Source organism: Nematostella vectensis, chromosome 4 (genome assembly GCF_932526225.1).
Source record: "Nematostella vectensis chromosome 4, jaNemVect1.1, whole genome shotgun sequence".
Classification (NCBI taxonomy): Eukaryota; Metazoa; Cnidaria; class Anthozoa; order Actiniaria; family Edwardsiidae; genus Nematostella; species Nematostella vectensis.
The window spans coordinates 4,668,747-4,679,321 of NC_064037.1; the positions used below are offsets into that span (position 1 = coordinate 4,668,747).

The 10,575-nt window shown below is 39.4% G+C and overlaps 1 protein-coding gene and 1 long non-coding RNA gene across 5 annotated transcripts; one reads left to right on the top strand and one right to left on the bottom strand.

Moving 5' to 3' along the window:
- Nucleotides 1-18: 18 nt before the first annotated feature.
- On the bottom strand, nt 19-10,119 carry LOC5513072 (vesicular inhibitory amino acid transporter). 3 transcript variants are annotated; one of them, XM_048726675.1, is made up of 2 exons: nt 9,913-10,109; nt 19-1,549 (listed from the first exon to the last, which is right to left on the bottom strand). In XM_048726675.1, the coding sequence occupies exon 2, from the start codon at nt 1,537-1,539 to the stop codon at nt 229-231; it is 1,311 nt and encodes a 436-aa protein (XP_048582632.1). In that variant the 5' UTR covers nt 1,540-1,549; nt 9,913-10,109; the 3' UTR covers nt 19-228. The 3 variants fall into 3 exon arrangements, 2 of the variants coding, with proteins under 2 accessions (XP_048582632.1, XP_001633352.2); XM_001633302.3 differs by lacking the exon at nt 9,913-10,109 and adding an exon at nt 2,283-2,418; XR_004296279.2 differs by lacking the exon at nt 19-1,549 and adding an exon at nt 3,075-3,529 and having other exon boundaries at nt 9,913-10,119.
- Nucleotides 871-4,254, top strand: LOC116618658. Of its 2 annotated transcripts, none has more exons than XR_007307597.1 (3): nt 871-1,009; nt 1,230-1,346; nt 2,362-4,254. It is a non-coding gene; the product is annotated as an uncharacterized LOC116618658 (long non-coding RNA). The 2 variants fall into 2 exon arrangements; XR_004296280.2 differs by having other exon boundaries at nt 956-1,091.
- Nucleotides 10,120-10,575: the final 456 nt, after the last annotated feature.

The window sequence follows — 10,575 nt, forward strand, 5'->3', positions numbered from 1 at the left end:
GGACACGTGCGCAATGACCAAGGCGTATATCTTCAGTTTTATTTTTGCTGTTTACTTAATATAAGTTGAGGTGCAGCAGATAACAAAGTTTACTTACAACCAAATATTGTCAATAAGGTATCAGGGGTGAATGGTATCGGAGATGAACTGCTGTTTTTTTTATCTACTAACTATATCAAAGGATTAGTTCTATATCAAAGGATTAGTTGATCGACACTTTTTCGGGCTTTAGAATGCTTGCAGCACAATTGCTTTAACTGCGCTGTAAACACCCAACACGGACCCAGCCATTGCAAATACAACACAGAACCAATCAGCAAGCAGCTGCCACGTGGGCAGACCTTGGTCAAGTCTTAACCCGAGATGCAGCGCGGCCGGGAAAAAGAGACTCAAGGCGTAAGACACAACACTCCCACCAAGAGATGTCCAAAGCGCAAAGTGGGGAATGCATATTGCGGCTAAAGTTGTTATAACTACGATAGCAACACGTGAAATCACAAAAAAAGCTAAAGGCGAAAGCCGGGCACTAAGAAATTCTCCAATTTTCCTCTTTTCTATAATGCTTATTAGCAATTGAACTACCAAAGGGTATCCTGACATGGTACTGACGACAGTTGTGATGATGACCACGGTTCGCATGGTACCCTGGGGGATATTCAAGATGACTACTTCGCTGGTGTTGGCTTTGAATGCGAGAAAACCTAAGACGGCAAACGCGGTTTTTATAATACACGTTGAAGTATAAGAAATAGCTAAGGCCAGAGAAAACTGGGATTTGTGTAACATACTTTTCTCAAAACTTATAACACTCGCATGTATGCCATTGGAGAATGCCGAAATGTTGATCGCAAGAAGAAAACCCTGCAAATCCCAAAATAGCAATGAGTTGAAATCCCAAGACTTGTAATTGTGGAAATCGTAAACGATGACCGTAAGAAGCGCCAACAACAGGGCAGCCGTCGCGAGAAGGCTTAGCCACGCTATCGACCGAAACGTCTTAATAAATAACGTGGGTAAAACAACCGCTCCGATAATGATGGACCAATACCTCTGACTTATATCCACACCAGGAGTCTGCAAGCCTGCCAGAAGTGAGCTAGACACTAAGTTATAAGATGTCAAATGGTCAAAAAATGAGAAAACAAATAATGTATTGAGCATGTATCCTGCTGGAGGCCATACGGCCGTTGCGATCTCTTCATAACTTGAACGCACTCTTTTCTTTTCAGTGTATCTCCCTCCTTCGTACAAACAATCCACCATGATATGAGCCGTGTACGTAAATATGATCGGGACGAGTATAAACCCCAGAGCTCCGGCGAGTCCCCCTCGTGCTACTGCGTACGGTAAGGCCACGAACCCCGAACCTTCCATGTAGTTGATGGTGTTCAGTGTCGCTCTCCACGTGCTGGTTGTACCATCGTTGACATCCCTCTCTTGTCTGGCTTCATTAGAATGAATTGCTTTCTCTTTTCCATCGCCGGGTACCGCCGTATATCCCCTGTTTATTTTCGCTTTTGTAGACTCAATGTATGTCATTTTTAAGTGCCTTGAAAAAAAAGACAATAAAAAGAAAAACACGGTAAAATAACCGTAAGCTTTGCAAGAATACCTTTCGAACCTCGAAGCAGCTTACTACAATTACTAAGCACCCCATGTCTTTTAACAGCCCCCCCCCCCCCCATACCCAAAATGTTAAAACAACCCCTTCTCTTCCAGCATACAACTTAATTCGGTCGTCATATTAGGAGAGGGTTTTATTTTACGAAAGCTATGATAAGGCTTTTTGCCGGACTTTGAGATGATTGCCTAAGCTCTTCATCCCTTTTAAGTCCCCTTTCCATAAAGCTAAAATATTTAAGCTTTTTCTAATTGCACTTTTGCAGCATAGAAAACACTAATGCAGAATTTTATGGTCACAAATTCCGAAAATCGATTTGGCCAATTTGCTTTCCAAAAGCAACTAGAACCTATTGCTAGCCATTCGATATACACGATCAACAAAGCGTAATGGGAAATTTATGTTTTAGCTAGAAAACTTGATGTATCTCTTTATGTACTGAAATTTTCCAGTTGATTCGGTCGGCATATTCAGGAGAGTGCTTTTTTTTTGTCTTTCTTTTAAGAGTCTTTTTAGTGGTGCTAATATTTGTGTGAACTGGTGAGTTTATTTCTGATGTTTAGAAGATCATTCAAGCCGATAAATGCAAATTTATATATACTTTATGTAAAGCCACGAAAACTTCATTTAGAGCTTGAAAATCTTTTAGAAAAAAACTTACCTGATGAGTTTCTTTCCAAAGGTTTGAACCGTTATGAATATTGAATCGTCTTTAATGGTTTTTTAACTTGGCTTATTAGAAAATCATCAGTGTCGCATGGCGAGCTTCGATAAGCACCTATGGCGTCACGGTTAATTGAATTAAAGGGCTGGGATCCATCGGCAAGTCATGTCAACAGTCGATGATGTAGACGTCTTCCACCATCTGATGTGTCTAGGAATAGCTATTGGCGCGCTGATTTCCCCGACAGATCTAAGCGAGATTTGTGATAAACTAAACCAGGCAAAGGCATCCCATACCACAGCGTATACCAAGCCCACGTTTAGTGCATTAAGAGACCAAACACAGGTATACCAAGCCCTTTGTGCATTACGAGACCAGGCACAGGTATACCAAGCCCACGTTTTGTGCAATAAGAGACCAAGCACACACTGTAAAACCGGAATGGTTAAATCAACCAAAAAAAATTGGTTAAAATTTGATTCTGTGGTAACCAATTTAGAACTGGTTGTTTGAACCAGTTTTAAATGGTTGTTTTATTTGGTTAATTTAACCAATATGTAATTGGTTATTTTCACTATAGTAAATGGTTATTCCAACCAATATACATTGGTTATTTTACCAATAAATATTGGTTAATTCAACCATAAAAAATGGTTAAACAAATGAGTCTGTGGTAACCAAATAAAATTGGTTAAAAAAGCAGGATTTAACCAATTATAAATTGGTTCAAATAACTAACTCTGTCAAGAAATGACCAGTAAACTTTTGGTTAAAACTACCACACAAGAATTATGACAGTAGATGCGACTTTAATCAAAGAATTATACAAGTTTCAGCCAACAAGAATATACAAACTAATGAAAATACCAAGTACTCTAGGTACATCTTGATTGTAGGAGAGACATGGTTGTTTTCTTTTACATAATTTTAGGTTTTTTATATTTCATAAACAGTAAAGTACAGTAATGCAGCCTAATTTTCCCCTTTGTGATTTGTCAAGAAAGGCCACCATTTTTTGTGGGTCCACCAAACTAGATTTTGGTGAAGTACAAAAATTATTTTTGCTTAGCTCTTGAGTTAGAGTTTTAATCTATGGGATCTGAGAAACAAAAAAGTTGGCCTAATAATAAGCTTTAAAGACATTCCTGTTTTGCCGTACTGATCTCTGTAGCAAACATGGGGACTTATCTATAAGTTGGAATGCTGCTTGAAACAGTACTTCAGGACACCATGAAGCTAATGTTCTGAAGCAACAAAGCATAAATCTTAGAACTAGCAGAATGGCACAAAAAACTGATCACACAGCACACGATACACTCAAACTAGCATTCAACACATATTGATTTAAAGATAGGCTTCTATTTTATAATACACATAGTAATTCAATGTGTATAAAGGGTTTAAAAATTAAGTAGAGCACTACTAACTTGAATTCTAAAGGAGACAAAAGAGGCCTGAGTAATAAAGGGTTTGGAATTACCTTGGTCAATTTAAAAAGTTATTTCTATACATATGTTTACACATAAAAACTAAAACAAAGCTAGTGGTGAGTTTGAGTTATATCAGTTTTAAGAGTTATCAGTTAAAATTTCTAAATAATCTAGTTATTTCAGCTAGAGTAATCAGGAATCTTCTTATATTTCTATGTTTGCATAGTGCTGCCTTGACAAATGTTGCTCTTAAGGACATACAAATATGTTTGTCAATAATTGAAATCACTGCCATGCAAGCATGCTTTACAATGTGGCTAAAACATTTTTATAAAACGTGAGCATGTGCACTTGCTATGATTACTTAAGATTAAAGATGTTCTTAGGAATTTCATGCTCTGAATTGTTAAGTAAGAAGCCTGCAATATGTGAATGTTTCATGGAAATGTTTGATCCCATTCAAATGTAAGGGAATTGTAGAATGAAGTGCCATGTTGTACAACTGGTCAGGCCTTAAGAGCATAGCTGCCAATCTAACTTAAAAAAAAAAAAAAAAAAAAAAAAAAAAGAGAGAGCTGTCAGGACCGAAATGATCCCAGGACCCGAAATGATCCCCAAAAGTACCCCAACTGATCGCGGGACCCGATACCGAGGATTCCCCGAAATCAACCCAACGGAATTGCGGTAATGGACAAAGGGAAAGCAGAAGAAAGCACTTCCAATTCTTAAAGAATAATTAAGGGTTGACAGCGAATCTATTTCTAAATAACATGACTTAAAAAACTTAAATTCCAATACAATACTTCTATTTATTACATTGCCCCAGCGGTAAACCCATAAACAGAGTCCAAAACAAATACACTACTTTTAATTGCTACTGAAAGGAGTACAACATAAACATAGCACAGCCAAAACACAGTCTAGCTCAGAACAACCAAACTTTTGACCTTCAAACATTTGCAGTTCCAACACATGACTCTGACACTATAAATCTCATTTCCGGTAAACATCACCCCTAAAAATCTATATTAATTTGACAACCAAACATTTATTCCCCCACGAAATCCATGTTCACACGAGCAAATATTTACCGACAGCCGGTTTGGCAGAGAAGATGGAATGACTAAAGCACACTGAGTAATGCACTCGAACAACCCTTTTACTACTGTTGCAAAATATTAAGAGATGTGGCTTTTGTTGAAAGCAATATGTGAGTTTTGAATTTCCTTATGTAGTAGTGCGTACACCACTGCATGATTTCTCTCTATCTCTCTTTATGACAGGTCTTTCATTCACCGAACACAAACAAATATTTTCCTACGGGAAAGCAGAGGCATTTCTAATCTGTGGAGACTTTCTTTTATGGCTTGTTATGTATAAATGATTTATTAATGCCTGGTTCTTCAAATTACCATCACGGGAATTTTAATTTGGCCCCAATTGCTGACTCAACTAAGCTGTCGAAAGCTGTATTCCCCGCGCAGTCGTACATAAAAATCTTAATACTATGGTTTTAGTTAATTCAAATTTCTGGATAGTAACAAAAATGACGCTAAAATGTTTCATATGTTTTTAAAACTGAAAGCCAATCCTTCCACATTCCTTTTGTTTGTCCATTACTGCAATTCCGTGGGATTCATTTCGGGGACTCCTGGGGATAGTTTCGGGTCCCGGTATCAGTTGGGGTACTTTTGGGGATCATTTTGGGTCCTGGGATCGTTTCAGGTCCTGGGATCATTTCGGGTCCTGTACAGAGCCAGTGCGGGTAAATACAGAGAATGTATGTACATCACAAAAATTAGCCTGGTGATGAGGTCCAAAATCTTGTTACACCCGCCTAATGCAGGTGAGTTGACAGCTATGTAAAAGAAAACTAATCCATTGCATCTTATGAATAGGGTCATATGGCTTATTAGCTTCTTCGATCATTTTAGTAATCACTTGCATGTCAGTATAATCAAGCTAAGTATAAACTTATTAACTTATTTTTTCATACTGGAAGTTAAATCTGAAAATTTTCTTATTCCTTGAAGATACTTTTACGGCACAAGGGAATGCTAGTATTTGGTTAAACTGATTTCATACTCTGTCTCAAAATCTCGAACACATGTTTTTTTTTTTCATAATAAAACATTGATTCACAACTGCAAGCATTACAACTTATAGTGCTGATTTCAGTAGTTTGTACAGCAAAATACGCATCGAATTGAATAAATTGAAACAAGCGTTATAGAAACAAACGCCAAGGTACTTTCGGGGAAGGTACAGAATCACAACAAAAGCAAGTTCACTTGAATGATGCGAAGAAACCGATGCGAAACATATACTTTTATATCAAATTTGCCAAGGCGATACTTATTATACAAGAAATAGCACAGCTCACTAAAACAAACAGCCGTGAAATATCTAAGTAGTAAAATAAGAAGAGTAAGTCTCTCAGAATTTCGAATAGCGACATGTGAGTCAAGCTAAACTGCAAACTTGAATTTGTGAAGTTTTCACATTTATTTATATTTATATATTGTAATCCGCAAAGCGTGAGCATGAGGCGGATATATAAAATTACAATAACAAAAGGAAATGAAATAAATGTAAAAGGAAAAAGAATACAAAATAAAGTAATAATGTAACACTACTGTCTCTTCATTTTAACATTATATGCAAAATTCACTGGATAACAGCTCCTTAAATTTAGCAAGAGTTGGTGCCTCTATTATGTTATTTGGCAGTAAGTTCCACTCTTTAAGCGAGCGGGTTAAAAAGCTAAATTTAGAAGTATTTGTGTTCGAAGGCAGGTTTATGAACCTCTTGGGGTGAGAGGAGCGAGTAGATTGCTTGCGAGTTTGTAGGAGATCTTTGGGAATATTTATGTTTACAAGGCCATACACCATTTTGTAGAACATAGTAAGTCTCGCCATCTTCCTTCGTAGCTGGAGGGAGGGCCATTTGAGTTCTTTTAGTAAGCCTGTCACAGTCCCTGGTTCATAAACGTAGCAGTTCTTTGCGAATCTTGCCGCTCTCCTTTGTACGCTCTCTAGGTCCTTTATTTGCTTCTGGACATGTGGATCCCACACACTAGAAGCAAATTCCACACGTGGGCGCACGAGGGTAGTGTACGCTCTTTCTCGAACAAAATCAGGGCAAGCCCCAAGATTTCTCCTTATAAAACCGAGTGATTTGTTAGCCTTTCCAACAATATTAGTGACATGAGTGTTCCAGTTCAGATTTGAGGACAACTCTACACCCAAGTATGGGTGGCTCTGAACAGCTTTTAATGGAGTCCCACCCAGCGTGTAATTATAAACAATGGGAGACTTGGATCTATGTATTCTGATAATATTACACTTGTCGGCGTTGAATGACATTTGCCATGTTTTAGACCATTTAAAAAGGAGATCAAGGTCTTTCTGAATAACTGCTGCACTCTGTGGGCCTTCGATTAGGCCATATAAGATGGTGTCATCCGCAAAAAGTCTAATACGTGAAGTAATCCCTGAGTTGATGTCATTGATGAACAAGAGGAACATCAGTGGTCCCAGGACAGTCCCTTGGGGGACCCCTGATGTGACTCTGGTTGATTTTGATGTCTCCCCCTCTACAACAACTGTTTGATTTCTGTGGATTAGCCAAGACCTGACCCACGTAAGTGGCTTTCCACGGATACCGTAAAAATCAAGTTTCTGAAGCAGACGCCCATGGGCAACCCTATCAAAAGCCTTTGAGAAATCAAGTAGAATGCAGTCAGTTTGGTTTCCTTGGTCAAGATTGTAACACAGTTCGTGGAGCACAGTGATGAGTTGCGTCTCGCAGGAATACTTTTTCCTGAAGCCATGTTGTATATGTAGGAGGATATTATTGCTGTCGAGATGGGACATTAGGTGGCGAAACAAAATGTGTTCCATGATTTTACAAGTGATTGACGTTAAAGATATAGGACGATAGTTAGAAGCTAGGGACTTATTCCCTTTCTTAAAAATTGCATGAATGTTAGCATTGCACCAATCCTTGGGAATCTGCCCAGTAAGAAGTGAGTAGGTGAACAGCTTTTGCAAAAAGGGGGCCAGCTCTTCAGCGGCAGTTTTTAGTATCCAACAAGGGATTTGATCGGGTCCACTAGCTTTGTGCACATCAACACTCTTTAGGAGCTTAGCAATACCACGTGTGTCAAACTGCAGATCAGCGATGTCAGGGAAGGGTGATATAGGCAGCACTGGGAGGTTGGATGTGTCCTCAACTGTAAAAACTGATTTGAATTGATTGCTTAAAATCTCAGCTTTGGTCTTGCTGTCTGTGATGACATTGCCATCAGGCGTTTCTCGTAAACCAGCAACTCCCACCGTATCCCTGCGCCTAGACTTGACAAAGGACCAAAATCGTTTACCCATAGATGGCTTTTTGTCTTGTTCTGGAGGTTCGAGCAGGTTGGCAATATATGAGTGATATGATTCTCTTAATTGTTCTTTGACTTTGGCTCTGAGCTTTTTAAATTTCATCCAGTCAGACTGGCGTTGTGTGGTTTTGGCCCTATTGTAGAGCCTTTGCTTCTTCCTAATGGCTCTTCTGATTTCGCCGGTCATCCAGGGTACATTCCAACGACCAGATAAATGCTTGTGAGGGATATAAGTGTCCATAATGCTAGAAAGCGTGTCCTTGAAAAAAGCCCAGTATGTTTCAATAGGCTGGTCCCATTCCTGCCAATCAGGGGCTAGTGCATTAGCAACGGCTGCCCTTAGACCATAGACATCAGCCTTCTTATAGAAGAAAACCTTGCGGGGTTTTTTCTTGGGTGTACGTGTTTTTAGATTGACAGTGGATAGGACTATGCTGTGGTCACTCATGCCATTGAGCACCTCAGTCCTGGAGATCAGATCCGGATTAGTTGTCAGCACCAGATCGAGGATGTTGTTTTCTCTAGTTGGCTCTGTTACACCTTGGGACAGAGAATGTTCATGGATGGTATCAATAAAGGCTTGATTAACCAGAACTCCATATTGGGGGTTAGCCTTAACAATATATTTATTCTCACAGTCCGTGCAGTCCCAGGAGATATCAGGTAGATTAAAATCTGCAGTGACTAGGACGTTAGGCAAACAAGGGCTTGATGTGATTTTGTTCAATGTTGAGTCTAGGGAGTAAATAGACTCGGGCTGGCGGTCTGGGGTTCTGTACATACACCCATTATATAATGGCTTGGTGCCAGCAATTTCAATTTTGCACCATACAGACTCAACATGTTCATCCTCAAGTGAGTGGATTCTAGAAGATATAATAGAATCCTGCTTTGTTGCAACCAGAACACCTCCACCTCCACATTTCCTGTCTTGACGATAGATTTCATAACCCTGAAGCCCTAGTTCAGCTGTAAGGACATTGTCGTCAATATGAGTTTCAGTGGCATTGATGATATCAGGTTTGAAGGTATCCACAAGGGACTGAAGTTCACATCTCTTCCTCTCACTTCTCAAACTTCGACAATTAACTGTCAAAATAGACAGGGAGTGCTTCCTTATAGGTTTAGATGATTGAGAACATGATGTTGTGGAGTCGGGTGAATACTGCTGATCGCCAGGAGACGAAGAAAGGAGAGGAGGGCCCAGAGTGGTATCAGAGGAATCAAGACACGAGAACTGGTTTGAACATTGGACCATAGCGAAGGAGTCCAAGAGGGAGCTCGAGAAATTGGGCATCCCGCAGGCGCAACATTCCCAGACGCAAGATGAATTGGCGAGAGCGTCATATATAATCGTGTTCATGTTCAGGCAACGAATATGAGACCAAATATCACAAAAGTCACATTGAATTCCTCGCTGGTTTATCCGTACCGGTTTGCTGCAGATTCCGCAAGGGAATTTGTAGTTAAGGCTAGGATTTGGCTCGACAGAACCACTCAGCAGGAGTAAGGACAGAAGCGTGAAGAGTTTGGGCCGTTTTAAATCCAAGATGGCGGGCCTTGTAGCAGATACCCGGAGACGATGTAGAGCCTCTAATCCGATTGTTTCGGATGCATTGAACGCCGAATGCTTTCCCTGTGTTATTAACAAGCATTTCTTGTTTGATTTATCTTGGTTCGTACGAATATTAAGAGAGTAACAGGCGATGGTAAGCAATATCAAAGGAGCTACAAAATCCATGGCCGCCATGGCCGACGACCGCTGACCGTAAAAAAAAAAAAAAAAAAATTATCTTTACAGACTTACCTTTAATATTAAAGACTTTGCCATTGCATTGGCTTGCTAAAAGAGTTTAATTTTGCGTGGTTAATTAGAGGAACCTTCTTGCGTTAGTTTTACTTTAGCAGGCGTATTTTGAAAAGGTGTTAGAAAGGTACAGCGCATGCCCAGAACCGGCATCCTTTGCGGCCGCTTTCCTTTCGTTGGGTTGCCTGTGCTTACGGGAGCTCTCAACAGCGAATACTTCACCCTTTGAAATAAATAACGATGAGCAAGCATATACAGATACTACAAGTTGCTTTCCATAGATAAATGCTGCAATGTTTTGTACATAATGAGAGAACACCGACAACTCCGATTTAGAGGATTGAGCATTACCGATAATGCAAATGCGTGGACCTTGTACAGAAATATCCCGGATCAAAAATTCAGAAACGTGGTTAACGTGAACTCCAATCGATACATTGAAACAGTCATCCATGGATAGTACTACAATATAGATAAGTATATTGGTCACAGGTTAAAATTCAACCTAAAGGAAATGGTTGATTTAACCCAATTCAATATTGGTTATAATATAATCGTTTGCCAATGGTTGGTTTAACCAAATGCGAATTGGTTGAAATAAAAAGTAATGATTGGTCAAAATAACCAATTACCAATGGTTGTCAATTCAACCTAAAAGAAAAT